The 16,318-nt window shown below is 38.0% G+C and overlaps 1 protein-coding gene across 1 annotated transcript in view; it reads left to right on the top strand.

The window, feature by feature from the left end:
* The window catches only part of GRM5 (glutamate metabotropic receptor 5), a 552,707-nt gene extending 547,256 nt beyond the window's left edge, over positions 1-5,451 (top strand). The window contains exon 11 of the mRNA XM_032397660.1: positions 1-5,451. This exon is cut by the window's left edge and continues 24 nt beyond it. Within this exon, the coding sequence (XP_032253551.1) occupies positions 1-748 (748 nt within the window). The 3' untranslated portion in view covers positions 749-5,451.
* Positions 5,452-16,318: the final 10,867 nt, after the last annotated feature.

The following is a 16,318-nucleotide window of genomic DNA, read 5'->3' on the forward strand; positions in this document are numbered from 1 at the left end:
CGGCGCGGGGGCCGGGGGGGGCGGGGGGGGGCGCGGGGGGGGCGGGGGCGGCGGCCCCGGCGGGCCGGAGCCCCCGGACGCCGGCCCCAAGGCGCTGTACGACGTGGCGGAAGCCGAGGAGCACTTCCCGGCGCCCGCGCGCCCGCGCTCGCCATCGCCCATCAGCACGCTGAGCCGGCGCGCGGGCTCGGCCAGCCGCACGGACGACGACGTGCCGTCGCTGCACTCGGAGCCCGCGGCGCGCAGCAGCTCCTCGCAGGGCTCGCTCATGGAGCAGATCAGCAGCGTGGTGACCCGCTTCACGGCCAACATTAGCGAGCTCAATTCCATGATGCTGTCCACCTCGGCGCCCGGGCCCGGCGTGGGCGCCCCGCTCTGCTCGTCCTACTTGATCCCCAAAGAGATCCAGCTGCCCACGACCATGACGACGTTCGCCGAAATCCAGCCGCTGCCCGCCATCGAGGTCACCGGCGGCGCGCAGCCCGCGTTGGCGGCGGCGGCGGCCCCGCCGGCAGGGGGCGCTGCCCGGGAGACCCCGGCGGCAGCCGGGCCCGAGGCTGCGGCCGGCAAGCCGGACCTGGAAGAGTTGGTGGCTCTCACCCCGCCGTCCCCCTTTAGAGACTCGGTGGACTCGGGGAGTACCACCCCCAACTCGCCAGTGTCGGAGTCGGCCCTCTGTATCCCCTCGTCTCCCAAATATGACACACTTATCATAAGAGATTACACTCAGAGCTCCTCGTCGTTGTGAATGTCCTTGGAAACCACGCTGGGTTCCGCTAACGGAGCCGTGACCTCCCGCGTTCACGTAGACACATGACAAGCATAGTTGCCTGGTTAAGACCCGAGGTGGAAGATGCCAAGTACACCCGTAATGGAAACATGAGATTAATAGTGCTATTTAACATCAACCGACGAAGACACCAACTACAAACTTTTGGCAGATTTTCTTCTAGTGGCCTTAGAAAACATGGGCTTTTAAGAAACACTGCTTATCTTTTTGAGGGCTGACAAGGAGTCTGTTGAACCAGTTCCATACCAAGTGCTTTGCTCTAGGGAAGCAATGAGTGTGAAACAGCATAATGGAGGGGGAAAAGCATAGTTAATAAGCAACTGTAAAAAGTTTTGTTTACTTTAATTCTTTTCCCAGAAGATTCTTTGATTCACCAAACATGAATGTACATTTTCTAACAAACTCAAAATCTGGGACCAAAACGTCAACCTTTCTCTCTCTCTCTTTTTCTTTCTTTTTTCTGTCCTGTAAAGACCTTGAAAAGCAGTACCTTGAGCCCAGTATTTACTGAGGCGTTGCTGTGAGTGTGTCCCATGCATAACACACAACTGGATAATGAGTGCTGCGCTGACGTGTGTAGGGCTTTTACCAGAGACATTCCTCTCCGATTTGGTTTGAAATCCTCTTCCAGAAACCTGCATCCGGGAGTCCACCTAGTTATTTCAATTCACCTCCATTAACCAAGAAAACCAGTGGAAGATTTCTTGACTATTTCACCATGTTGCCAATCAATACTGGAGTAGCAAAAAAATATTTTCTGGAATACTGTTTTGTAATTCCCTCACTGGGGTATGTTGTGTAGCTGGAAATTCTCTTTATAATAATAATAATTCCTGAGCTCCAGCTTGGCTATCTCTTTCATGAAATGTGGCCACTCCTCCTTATGAATGCTGTTCCATTAGCATTGCCAGCTAAAATATTAAAATATGCATTTGGGCTTCTTCATTCCTTTCCTTTGAGAACCTGATGCACAAAGAGCTCCTCTGTTCTTTTCAAGTCCCACCACTGGAAGAATGGTCTGTAGACCCACTGAAGACAGCGTCATGATCGAAGGGACTGTTGTTCAAAAAGTTAACACAATCTTAATACACTGGAAATTTTAAGCTGTGTCAAGTCGGCTTAGCAGAGATTTAGCTATGCCAGTGAGCAGTGATTTTAACTTTTCTTGGCTGCTTAAATAGGGCAGCTATGAACTATGACAAATGTAGATTTTTCAAAGCAATACAGAATACTAAAACAGAGGAACCTTAATGAATATAAACCACCACAGTTTTTCTTAGCCATTCCAAAAAGAGGCAAAGCAATTATTAGTATTTCCTTTTTAAAATAATTCTTAATATGATTTTGTGCACTTCATACTGTCACTTTTTAAATACTGCAGAAAAGAAATCTAAAGATATAATAGAAATACATGTGCTTTAATAGGCTCATATAGGTAGAATTCATAGCTCAAGACCTGCATCCACTGTCATCTCTTTCTTCCTCCCATTACAGCTATCTTCAGGTGCCAAATGTTTTTTTTGTTTGTTTGTTTTGGTTTGGTTTTGGTTTCGTTTTTAATTTTTAAATAAGCATAGTAATAAAAGGAGGAGGTGTCCTATAAATTTAGAGTTTAGTTGATCTAGCCTTATACTAAAGATGGCCTTATGAAAAAGATTTGCTATGAGGCAGAAGTATATTTTTAGCAGAAAGAAAAATAAATGAAACCTTTTTCTTTAGCTCAATATCCTTATTTTGGATTTTTTATTTTACATCTACTTTAAAAAAGGAATTGAGAAATGGAAATATATCCATTGGCATAATTTATCATTCCCCAGTTTTAAAAGTTATAATACATTATACTGCTTGACTTTCCTGATATCTGTTCTTAAATTTTTAAATCAAATCTCCCAGTATAAAATATTAAAAGCACACATTAATTTAGTAAAATATAAATTTTCAAAAATCAAACCTCCCATGCCAGATTTGAAAATAACGTCATCAGAGCACCCTGAAACCCACATATTATGAGACTCATGAAACAGTGAATTTAACTAAGCTTTATGGTTTCATTGAAAGTGAATGTCTGCCTCTACTTGAAAAACAAATGTTAAGTATTTTGAAGAATTAACACCCCTCAATCCTCTTGAAAAGGGTGGCATTCACCTGGGGATTACCATCTTGATTTCTTAAACATTGAAACCTTTCCAAATATACTCTACTATCTAAGTTTTAAATTTGTTTCTTAAACCCTTAGGTTGATTTCCATTTTATTCTGTATTGACCGATAGAAAAATATTTTTAAAAACTTTCTCCATGATCAAATTCCTCTTCTAAATTTTTAGTAACATATTTCGTTAAAAAGTACACTACCTTATGAGAAAATAAATCAGAAATTAAAATTCAATGCAAATTGCCATCTGATAATTCTATATGAAATTATGATAAACTATAATAAGAAAAATAATTTATCCAATTAGAGGAGAACAAGATGTATTTTTCTCTATGTTTCTGCACCCTTTGCCACTTCATTCAGTACATTGTATGATACATAATATTATTCATAATGCATTCTTGGATCTTTTATTTTGGAATGATGCTAACTCTATCTCTTTGCCAATTCTAATACCAGGTTCCAAGTAATAAATCTACAAGGAGAACTGAATATTCATTCTAGGGCTAGGATATGAACTTCACAATTCATTTGGGTACCTATTTTCATTGAATTTCCTTGAAAACAGTCTGTTCCTGGTGCCCAGTGATAATTCAGTTGGACCAGCATGACCAAAAGGAAGGGGAAAGTACAGTGAAATGCTGAGATTCAAAAAAGTGACCCTACAGGACAGTTTGGTCCCAGGATGAAAAAAAGAAGACCTGGTTTGATCAAGTTATACGGACCATCTAAGCAGTCCACTCACTCTTCTGTTTTGGGAGAGGAGTAGGGGCAGAGAAGACCCTATGTGGATTGGGAAGAAGCATCTCTCTGGGTGAGGGGTGGGGAACAGAGAGGGAGTATGCAAAGGAAAATCATATGAGATTTGACTGAAGCAAAGAAAAACAGTAAATCCCCAAATGTGCAAATCCTTGTTAGTAAAAGTCTTTCCCAAGCTTCTGCTGTTCCCAGCAAGTGATCAGGAAGACTAGGAGCTATTTCTGACTGTGAATGAGTTGTTATAATGGCTCTGCTGCAGTTCTGTGACTTCCAAACCAGGAATTTAACACTTTTTAAGAAAAAAAAAAAACAAAAAACAAAAAACATTTCCTATGCTAGTCTCCCAGCAAAATGTACATGTTTTGGAGACTTCAAAACTATTATCTGAGTTCACATTTAGCCACAGCTTCTTAATAACCCTTGAGCTGGCAGAATCTCTATAGTTAACCATTTACGATTTTATACTGTGAAAAAGTACAGATCAGTGAAAAGCATAAAGATAAATTGAAATTCACTCTCAAGAGGGTCTGAGGCCTGGGAGATTCTCTACTATCTGTTGAAGAATGAGGCATGTATAAAATAGTTGGCTGAATTTCACTGATCTTCCCAATGTGAACAAATATACTATGTATATTGTGTGTATTTCTAGAATTCAATGGCAGCTGCTGGTGGTGTTGTAATTAGAAATCTATATAGAATATAGATGTTTTAGAAAGATGGTGCCAATCCTAAAAGATTTGTGTGGGCTATAAGTGCTTGTACTTACTTTTTTCTGCACTTTAACTGATTTGGTTTTAAAATTGTGTGCGCGTATCTGTTCTTTTTCTGTTGTTGCAGCTTGTACTATTAAAACAATAGAGAATGTTAAATTATTTTGATGTGAATTGCAAATGATTTTTTTCATAAAGTTTAACATTTTTATCAGCATTGTTTTGCTTTGTACTTGTATAAATGTATTTTCTTTTAGCATTTAAAAGTACACTTGCCTGTTTCTCAGTTGTCTAAATCATGTTATAGTTGGTGTTTGTGAAGTCAGTTACTTTTTGAAAAATATTAAAAAAGAAACTATGGTGTGACTTTAAAATTCTTCCCCTTAAATGTTTAGAATGTTGTCTTAATAGTGTTTTCCAAGACCCAAAGAGCCATACTATTAATTCATCTTTAAATTCTGAATGATCTACACATTTGAATTATGGGATTTACATAGTAGCTTATGGACAATAGATTAAATTAAAAATGTAAACCAACCACAAAACAACCAGAGATGCTGTCCTCAAAGACATCTACAAACATCTTTTAAGACATAAATATTTTTTTAAACAATGAAGCATGTAGGGATTATACCTTTTTTTGTGTGTCTAGAAATACAAATATAAATTATAGTTCCACAGTTATCTGTGTTGATAGAGATTACATCATAAAAATAATACAGATTATGTGTGTTTATATATCTGTGTATGTCTGGTTGTGTATACAAACATACACACATCTATGTAGATATTTTACTTTTGAGTCCATCTATATATGTGTCTCTGTGTGTATGTTTGTTTGTGTGTGCATGTATGGGCATATCTTTATAATTTTACCAGAAAAAAAATTATTTGTCAAATCACTTTCTACTTTGATGGATTCTTAAGCAAATTTACACTCCTTGAACACAGATTAACTAAAACCTAAAAGCATGATGTGTGGAAGAGAAAAACAATGTAGATTTTAAAACCTAGCTTCTCTCTGCTTCCCTACATTGTATTATTTATATACATATGTATACACATATATTCTTATACATATGGAAATTGATACAAAATATGTTTGATCTTAAAAAAGAAAACCATTTTGTGTGCTTTGTCAGACTCTACTGCTTCAGTGTCTTCTATTCTGAAGTAATACAAATGGGCATATGTTTATATAAACTTAGGGCTGAGGTGAGAGATACCTGGACCACATTCAGCAAATCATTTTCTAAAGATCAAATGAGTCTTCTAAGACTCCAAAGACTCACGGTAGGCCAGTCAAAACTAGCCGATGCAATAGAAATAGCAGTGAATTAAAAAATCCATCACCCTGACCCACATGACCTTGGAAAAATTACCTTGAGTTCTCTATAACTCAGTTCCCCTTTTTTAAAATGCAGAGATGAATTACAATAACCAGTGAGATTTCATTTCCAGCATTCCTGGTACATGACAAATGCTCAGTACATAATAGCTCTTATTCGTGGTAACATGGAATTTATTATACAGTTAATAGTCAGCCTAGATATGTTATGTCTAATATTATTTGTGGAACTATAACAAATTCTTGTCCAACTTAAAGCATATATCACTGGGCTAGGGTGGGGAGGAAGCCTATTGAAGTTTGAACTCATGCAACCTCAGAATTGTCCATCTAGGATGACTTAGCAAAATGATCTTAAACATGACAGAAAGAATGATTTTCTTCTGTTATAATCTATGCTGAACACTGGGCAATTTTTTGGTTATACTATACATGAATGATCAGTTTTTAAAAATAAGTCTCAAGCATTTACTTTTTTATGGTAGTCAGCTAGATACATAGGTAGATAAATAGAATTATATTAATGAAATTATCTCCTTAAACACAGTATAGTATTTCCACTATTTTCTCAAAGTATTTTGAAATTCAGAATCACTTACTACATTTCACCCTGTTTATTATTTTTTAAGAAGTATTTTAGTAAATTCTATGAAGGAAACCTGTAGACTCAGCCTCTGTGGCTATTCTCAGAGTCCTAAACAAAAAGTGTTATAGGAAAACAGCCACATGAATGAATATTTTAAATTAGCTTTTACTCCAGACCAAAGGCATTTATTTTTGCTGTGATATATGAGTCTTTTTTAGGTATATGACCCATATAAACATTTATATAAGCAGGCTAGTTATGTGGTATATATATCAGACACATTTGACTTATTTATATATTGCTTGTATTTTTTTTAAAAGATTTTCTTATTTATTTGACAGAGAGAGACACAGCGAGAGAGGGAACACAAGCAATGGAAGTAGGAGAGGGAGAAGCAGACTCCCCACTGAGCAGGGAGCCAGATGTGGGGCTTGATCCCAGGACCCTGAGACCACGGCCTGAGCTGAAAGCAGATGCTTAACGACTGAGCCACCCAGGCGCCCCAATATTGCTTGTATTTTTACCGGTTGACATAAAAGGAAGCTTTACATAGCTATCATGTTTCTATAACAAGACAAATATTAAATAATAAATTATATGAATGGTATGTCCATGAAAATTACATAATGTAGTAAATTGGCTTTTCTGAACTGCTAAATAGTAACAGGTGTTTCATAAAATAAAACATTTTAGAGTTTTAAAAGTTTGGAAAACATAGTAGCTCTAAGTTAAATGACTACCTTTGCTTCAGAACTTGCCACTCTTCTTTTTTTTTTTTTTAAGGTTTTTATTTATCTATTTGACAGAAAGAGAGCACAAGCAGAGGGATTAGCAGGCAGAGGGAGATGCAGGTTCCCCGCTGGGTGGGGAACCCAACACAGGGCTCCATCCCAGGACCCTGGAATCAGGACCTGAGCCGAAGGCAGACACTTAACAGACTGAGCCACCCAGCTGCCCCCAGAACTTGCCACCCTTTAAATATGCTAATATACAATAACTTTAGAATTCTGTTGTTTTTTATTATTATTATTTATGAGTAATCTCCTGAGTAGAGCTTCATAGAATGAATTTTGAAAATGCTATGATATAAAATTTATAATTTGTACATACTTTTTTTCCTTCAGTCTTGAAAAATAATTGTTATTTCCATAATGATCTAAGGCTTTTAGAGAAGGAAAAAAAAGGATTGATAGCATCACCTTCAGAGCCATTTTATTGAGCCATGGGAAGTCTTACTCAATTTTATTTTCCACTTTCCTCCTATTTTCTGATTTCTCAGTGCTCTACCAGCACATTAACTTTACTCTCAGGGATCAAGCTGAGGATTTGCTTTTTCTTTTTCTTCTTTTTCTTTCTTTTTTTGTTTTTGTTTTCATCAGATATGTTGGATGGTTCCCTCAATTCCAACAGCCTTGGATGAAGCAATATGTGACACTGTAGCATTAGGAAATGTTAAGTAGCCAGTGAACTGTATGCCAAGAGCAGTAGGAGACTATAAGACTGTTAGTTTAGAAACTTTTCTAACTTACCTAAATATGCAAAGTTACATGGGTGTGTCTACAGCATATACCATAATAATGCATTTCTACTCCTACATACTCAAAATAATGATTTCAACCTTTTACTTCCCTGGGTATTGAGGTTCTCTCTGTCACATACTTTCTCTCTCTGAAGAGCTCAAATCACATCATTAACCTTAGTATATCCACCTCACCCCACACTCCAAGGAGGTATTAAAAACTCTAAATGTATACAGAGAGAAAAGTTCTTATCCTAGGACAGCAAGTACCCACCCTAATAATCTAGGAGAAATCGAGCAGCAAAATTAGGGGAATACCCTAGCTAGTTCTATCTGGTCAGTAAGAGAAAAGCCAGTAGAAATGCTTTGTTGCTCTTTGCATAATAACAAAGAGCCCCAAATTCAATTCTTAAGAAATAAGGAGCCGAGGGGTGCCTGGGTGGCTCAGTCGTTAAGGGTCTGCCTTCAGCTGGGGTTGTGATCCCAGGGTCGTGGGATAGAGCTCCATGTCAGGCTCCCAGCTCAGTGAGGAGCCTGCTTCTCCCTCTGTCTGCCACTCCCCCTGCTTGTGCTCTCTCTCTGTCAAATAAATGAATAAAAAGATCTTTAAAAAATATATAAATAAATAAAAATAAAAATAATAAAAAAAAGAAAGAAAGAAGGAGCTGAGATTCAGCCATTCCAAATGGACAAAGTGGGGGTGAGGGACACAAGAAAAATACAAGTAATGATGACTAGGCCAACAAACAGATAAAATATTAAAGGAAGCTAAGGCCTAAAGACAAAATAATGCAATTGTGTTACTGAGTGATGTTAACCAGCACCATCAGTTAACCCAACCCTCACATATGCAAAACACTGAGAGAGGCAAATGCTAAATAAACAAAGGTGGGTGTATATATATTAATGTCTGACAAGAAGTAATTCAAAATTAAATTAATTTAGAGGGCCAAAGGGATATTTTGAATTGATAAAACTACTCGGAAAACAGAAGAGTCCTGAACCTATATGTGCTTAACAATATGGCTTCAAAACATATAAAGCAAAGACTAATAGAAATATACATACACAAAAATTCCACAATCACAATGAATCTTTTTAATATACTTAACTCACAAATACAGCAAGAAGCCAAAAGAAAGAAAAAAAAAAAGAAAAAAATAGAATTTAGAGGAATCAAGTAACATAAATACCATAATCAAATTTATTTAGATAGATATCTATTAACAGATAATAGACATTCTTTTCATCATCCATGAAACACTTATAAACATTAACCTTGAATTTGACCACAAAGGAAATCTTAACAAATCCCAAAAAACAAAAATCATATAGTCTACATTCACTGACTAAAAAAATGAATTTTGAAATTAAAAAAAGATATGCAAAAGAAATATGTTTATTTGGGATCTCTTTTATAAGAGCTTTTTTAGGATGAAGAAGAAAACTGAAATTACAACTTACTTCGAAATAAACATTAGTGAAAACCCTGCATATTAAAATCTGTTAACCACTAAAGAGTACGCCAAAGAAAATGTTTTACACTAAATGTGTACATTTAAAAATAGATTGAGAATAAATTAAACATTCAACTGAAGGTGTTGAAAAAAAAGAAAATACAAATACTAATTAAATCAAAATTAATACAAGAATACAAGTATCTGGGGCATCTGGGTGGCTCAGTTGGTTTAAAGTACAACTCTTGGTTTTGGTTCAGGTCCTGATCTTGATGAGTCATGAGATGGAGCCCCGTGGCTGGCTCCATGCTCAGTGGGGAGTCTGCTTGAAAGATTCTCTCCTTCTACCACTCCCCTCAATCTGTCTCTCTCTTTCTCTCAATTAAATAAATAAATCTTTTAAAAAAATAATACAAATAACTCACAGAAAATTAAAAGTGATCATTAAAGCTTAAGTCTTCTAATTTGAAAAGACCAATACACTGTTGAACACATGTCAAATTTAATCAAGAGAGAAATCACAATTAATATTAGTAATAAGAAAGGAGTCATAGCTACAGGTAGAGAGAGCACATATAAGAAAATACTAGGTAAAACTTTTTATTAATAAATCTGAAAATATAGATGAATATTATTCTAGGAAAATATAAAATTATCCAATTGAAACAAGAACAAGTAGAAAATGCAGATAAACCAAAAATGATAAAATATCATGAGAGAAATTTTTAAAATACCTTACCTTAAAAAGCATATACCTAAATATTTTATAGGGGAATTTTATTATGGAATATAAATATAGAACATGGAAAAACATGGAACTATCTATAACTCATTTTATGAGGCTATTATAACTTTGGAACACAAATCAGACAAGGAGGGAAATAGTTATAGGCTATTCTCATAAACATAGATTTTAAAATCCCAAATAAACTATACATCGAGTTGTGAAATTTGACAAACTAGTAATACTTCATAACTAAACATAGTTTATCCTAAGATTTTAAGTGTTGTTCAATATTAGAAAATCTATTAACTTAGTTTACTACATTAACATATTAAGAGAAAAATATAATCTATATAATAAATAAGATAAAACACTTGATAAGTCAACACCAATTTCTGATTAAAATAAAACAAAGTAGCATGGGCACCTGGGTGGCTCAGTCGATTGATTGTCTGCCTTTGGACAGCTTTTTGCCTGGGAGCCAGTCCCACATCAGGCTCCCTGCTCAGCGGGGAGTCTGCTTCTCCCTCTCTCTCTGCCCCTCTCCCTGCTAGTGGTCTCTCTCTCTCTCTCTGAAAGAAATACATAGAATCTTAAAAGTAAAATAAAGTAAAACAAATTAGCAACTAAAAATAGAAGGAAAGTTTCTTAAGATGAAAAAAATCTATTAGAAACCTATAGCAAACATGATATTGATAGAAAAAATATTAGAATTCCCATTAAATCAGGAATGAGAGAAGTAGGCCATATGTGCACAATTTCTAAAGTGACTATGATTAAAGTGTAACCATTAGTTCTATTGAGACAAGTGGCTTTACTTGGGGCAACTACTTACACCTGGGCTGTTCTGGGCAAACCAAAACAAGCTCACTCTAACTCACTACTATTTCATATGATACTTGAACGGCTAGATAATATCTAAGTGAAGAAAGAGAAAGTAGATTTTAATACTTATTTTTTTTAAGATTTTATTTATTTATTTAATTGACAGAGAGAGAGAGACAGCGAGAAAGGGAACACAAGCGGGGGAGTGGCAGAGGGAGAAGCAGGCTTCCCGCAGAGCAGGGAGCCCGATGCAGGCACGATCCCAGAACCCTGGGATCATGACCGGAGCCAAAGGCAGTCACTTAACCAACTGAGCCACCCAGGCGCCCCAGATTTTAATACTTTAAAGAAAAATAAATCTACTATTAGCAGATTCATCAACCTATAAAAAAGGAATAAAATATTAAATGTAGTGTAATGAAAAAACAAAAAAGGAAAAAGTGATGAGTTTGTGACTTTGCGCAAGCAATTTCATGTCACAGATTGCTCATGAGCACTGTAAAATCTGCTAAACTAGTAAAGAAAATTAAAGACATAGACAAAGTAATTTTTTAATTGTGGTGGAAAAAAAACAACAACAAGAAACTGTGCCTGACAAAGAGGAAGTAAAGGGGAAAGGTGGAGGTGAGATCCATATGTTCCAAGATATGGATAATAATTGTTCTTTGGAAAGAACAAAATTTTAAAGGATCAGTAGAAGCTGACCAGATGCATACAGAACAAAACATTTAGGCATAGGGAATAGCACATCCACTGACACAAGAAAGTGTATGGTATGTTAGGAGTGTTCACCATTAGTTTGATTTGACTAGAACTCCTTGGGAGAATTAAGTGAGAAAATGTACAGGAAGTGAAGTGCACGGTGTTTGGCACACAGAGTATGTTCCTTCAATGCTAGCTGCTGCAGCAGCAGTAGTCATAAGTGATAGTAGTGTTGGATGCTTAGATTTAATAAAATACTACATAAAATATGAAACAATAATAATACACCGATGCAAAATTCGTATTGTTAATTTTATTCCTAAGCATTTATGCATCTTTCTCTAACAGGTGGTATATAAATAAATTCAACCAATCAGAATTCAGGATCCTATTCGTGCATAGTTCTCTCTCTCACATACCACAAGCTCACAACCATTTACTATAGCAAATATCGGAACTAAATGTGAGAAAGAAGTTGATATAAACATTTACAACCAAATTAGATTAAATGAAAAAGTGAATTACTAAATCACCTCTGGCTAGTAACTAGTAAAAGTAAATAATGCTTGACAAGAACAAAAAATGAGAGAGAATATAACAAAGACGTGGCATTTGAATCAGGATATTTAAAACTTGGGGTACTGGGTGGCTCAGTCCCTTAAGCGTCTGCCCTGGGCTCAGATCTTGATCTTGGTCAGGGTCCTGGGATCAAGTCCGGTGTAGGGCTCCCTGCTCAGCAGGGAGTCTGCTTCTCCTCCCCTGCCCCTCCCCCCACTCCTGCTCTCTCTCTCTCTCTCTCTCTCTCTCTCTCAAATAATTAATACAAAAGGATATTTAAAACTGGGGAGGGCAAAAATAGAAGGACTTTAGAAGAATACAAACTACACTGTGTATGACTTTGGAAAGAGCATCCTTCAGTTCTGGAGCTTCCGCCACTCAGATAACCCCCCTTCCCTAGACCTTCTTTTTTCTTCTGGGAGCTGAAACAGTTGTCTTAAATCAATGTTTCTAAGATTTTCAAAGTTATGCAAGGGTCTTCATGCCTTTAAGACAGTAGATACATACGTTTTAACTTCTCTGTCTTTTTTTTTTTTTTTTTTTTTTGCCGCAATAACACGAGATCCACCCTCTCAAAAAAATGTTAGGTGTGTAATAGGGTATTGTTAATTATAGGCACAATGTTGTACAGCAGATCTCTAGAACGTCTTCATTTTACCTTACTAAAACTTTATACCCAATGAATAGCAACTCCTCACTTCTCCCAGTCCCTGCCCCTAGCAATCACTAATATACTCTTTGAGTTTGACTATTTGAGATACCTCATGTAAGTGGAATAATCTTGCAGTATTTGTCCTTTTGTGGCTAGATTGTCTCAATTAGCATAAAGTCCTCAAGGTTCACCCAGTATGTTAGAAAAGGCAGCATTTCCTTCTTTTTTAGACAGAAGAATATTCCATTGTTTTTATATGTCACACATTCATCTGTTGATGGACATTTAGGTTGTTTACACATCCTGGCTACTGCAAATAACTAAAAAGAAATTAAATATTTAGATCCATGTTACCCAACACCCATCTAGACCCTTGCTTTCTCCTTCCTTCCTTCCTTCCTTCCTTCCTTCCTTCCTTCCTTCCTTCCTTTTAAGAGAAGTCTGCACCGGGGCGCTTGGGTGGCTCAGATGGTTAAGCGTCTGCCTGCGGCTCGGGTCATGATCCCAGCATCCCGGGATCGAGTCCCGCATCGGGCTCCCCGCTGGGCGGGGAGCCTGCTTCTCCCTCTGCTTCTCTCTCTCTCTCTCTCTCCCCCCCCCCCCCCCCCTCCTAAAAAAAAAAGAAAAATTAAAAAAAAAAAAAAAAAGAGAGAGAAGTCTGCGCCTTTATTGGCATGCAGGCTATAAAGTGGCTGCAGTGAGTGGCCCGGATGTGGAGCCAACCATGATTCACAGCTTTGTAGGTGATGGGAGAACATGCCCAGGTGGTGGCCAAATCAACCCAGGCTTGCTTTCCACCTGGTTGAAGGTGGGGCCCTTGCATGAAGCCCACTGCTGCGGTACGAAGACCAGGTAGGCCCAGCAGGTGCATTTGGACCACCTGGACCTCTCCATGGGCGGGCCTCCTTGTGCGCTGTGCTCAGGCGCTCCAGCGGGCCGTCTGGTTTCGGCTCCCGCCGATCCCGCGTCCGCCAGGCGCTCAGCTGCCTCAGCCACAGCTAGGCCGTGTTCAGCCGCTGGTCCAGCTCCATGACAGGGTAGGTGAGCTTGTGAAAAGTCGCCCTCTTCTTCTGTTCCACTTCCATTATGTCGGTTCCTCGGAAGACTTGTTTCCACTGCATTTGTTACTATTATATATATATGTATATATAATTTATATATATATATATATATTCGCTCTCAGTTGTCCAGTGGTTCTGAGCCCTCCCTCTCGCCCGCACAGCTCCTGACCCGTTTCCCCAGGGCCAGTTCAAAACTGAACCTGTTTACTGCCCTTTTCACAGTCAACAAGAAGTGCCGGGGAGGTAGGGAAGAAAGTTGGAAGAGGGCGGCGGGCCTGTCCAGGTTGCAGCCAAAGGTGAGCCCCGGGAGGGGACAGAAAGTGCGCGACAGGGCAGGTGGCCTCACAATGGTCTAAAATGCACGGGCGAGGGACACAGGGTAACCCGCCAGAGGCTTCCTCGGACGCTTGTGTCAAACCCAGAATAACCGACACCCGGAGAAGGTTGGGGAGGACAGGGGAGGCAGTCTGGTGAACTGTTTCACAATTCTGCCTTCTAGAGGGCACCAAGAGCCTTGGCAGAAAAACTTACCCTACTGTTGGCAAGTCACAGAGATGCCAGGGACACTGAGAAAAGCTAGGAGCGGATGAGCAGCTGGTAAGAATGAGATCTTAAGTCTGCGAAACCCTAGGAGGCATTGAGTCGCTTTGGGTTTCAATATGAAGACGTCTGGTTTAATTTAGAAACGAATCATGAACATTAGAAATATAAGCAATTTGATTATTTAAATTCCAAATATACTTCTTAATACAGATCATGAAGGCAGGTTTTTGTCATATGTAGTGTATTTCAACCTACCTTTAAATTACATTTAATATCTAAGCTAAGCATGAAATAATCCCATCTTATTTTGTCATCAAAACATGGATTTTTCTTCCAAATATAATTTAGACTAAATTTTAAGAAGTGTTTTGATAAATGGAAAAGAGTTGAAATTTGTCTTTCTGTATATGTAATTCATTCAAACAACAAATACTTAACGGGTGCCTGCTGTGTGCCAGGGTACTTGTCTAGATCCTGGGAGGTCCAGCAATGCACAAAACAAAAATTATGTTTACATGGGCCTTTTTATTATGTATATGAATGTGTGTGTGTTGGTAGAAGAGGCAAAAAAAAATTTAAAGCAAAGTGTAGCATATATTAGAAAGTAGTAAGTGCTGTGGAGAAAAATAAATTAGGCAAAGGATAAAAATTCAGGAAAGGGGAGTAATTTTAAATAAGTTCACCAGGGAAAGACTTTACTTCTAGGTAATATCTGAGCAAAGACTTGAAGGAAGTACAGAAACAAATCATGAATGTATCATGGAAAGAATATACCAGTCAGAGGAAATGATAAATGCAAAGACCCTGAGGAATAAGTCTGAAAATTTTAGGAACTCAAGTCTAGTGTGGCTGAGGGACTGATCCTGGAGCAGTTGCTGATGTCAGTAAGCCCTAGGTCAACTCATATAGAACCTTGCATTTATATAATAAGGAGGTTGGCTTTTACTCTTAGGGTTTTTAGCAGAAGAATAAGTTACATAGTTTATTTTAAGAGGACCAGTCTGGAAGCCCTGGAATAAATTTTTAGGAGGCAGATTAGGAAGCAGGGAGGCTGTTAAGAATTTAACAGAGAAGAAACAGATAGTGACTTATAGACCATGGTGGTAGCAGTGGAGGTCACGAGAAGGGTCATAATTTGTATATGTGTCTAAGATGGACTCATTAAGATTTGTTGGTGGACTGGAAGTGGGCTGCTAAAGAAAGAGGAATTGAGAATGATGACTCCAAGGTTTTTTGACCAGGATTGAGCAGCCTCTGAGTTGGGAAAGGCTGCAGTTGGAACAGATTTTGGAAGGAGAATCAGGACATGTTGAATTTGAGAAGCCTCCTAGAGAACGTAGGTGGGTATTAGGATTTAGAGCTCAGGGAAGAAGTCTGGGCTGGAGCTGTAAAACATATATCAATTACAGAAGACAATATGAGAGCAAATCCTATTACAGTTGACCTTTAAACAACACAGGTTTGAACTGTATGGGTCCACTTATGCATAGATTTTTTTACAGTACTGTAATATATTTTCTCTTCCTTATGATTTTCTTAATAACATTGTCTCTAGCTTACTTTATTGTAAGAATATAGTGTATAATACATATAGCTTTCAAAAGATGTGTTAATTGCTTATGTTATTGGTAAGGCTTCTAGTCAATAGTAGGCTATTAGTAGTTTTCTTTTTTTTTTATAATCCAACAATTTATTTATTTTTTTCCCAATAAAGCTTCTTTTTTAAAAAATTTTATTATGTTATGTTACTCACCATACAATACATCATTAGTTTTTGATGTAGTGATCCACGATCCATTGTTTTCGTATAACACCCAGTGCTCCATGCAATACGTGCCCTCCTTAATACCCATCACCGGGCTAACCCATCCCCCCAACACCCTCCCTTCTAAAACCCTGTTTGTTTCTCAGAGTCCATAGTCTCTCATGGTT

The sequence above is a fragment of the Phoca vitulina genome, unplaced genomic scaffold, assembly GCF_004348235.1.
Source record: "Phoca vitulina isolate PV1807 unplaced genomic scaffold, GSC_HSeal_1.0 scaffold101, whole genome shotgun sequence".
Classification (NCBI taxonomy): domain Eukaryota; kingdom Metazoa; phylum Chordata; class Mammalia; order Carnivora; family Phocidae; genus Phoca; species Phoca vitulina.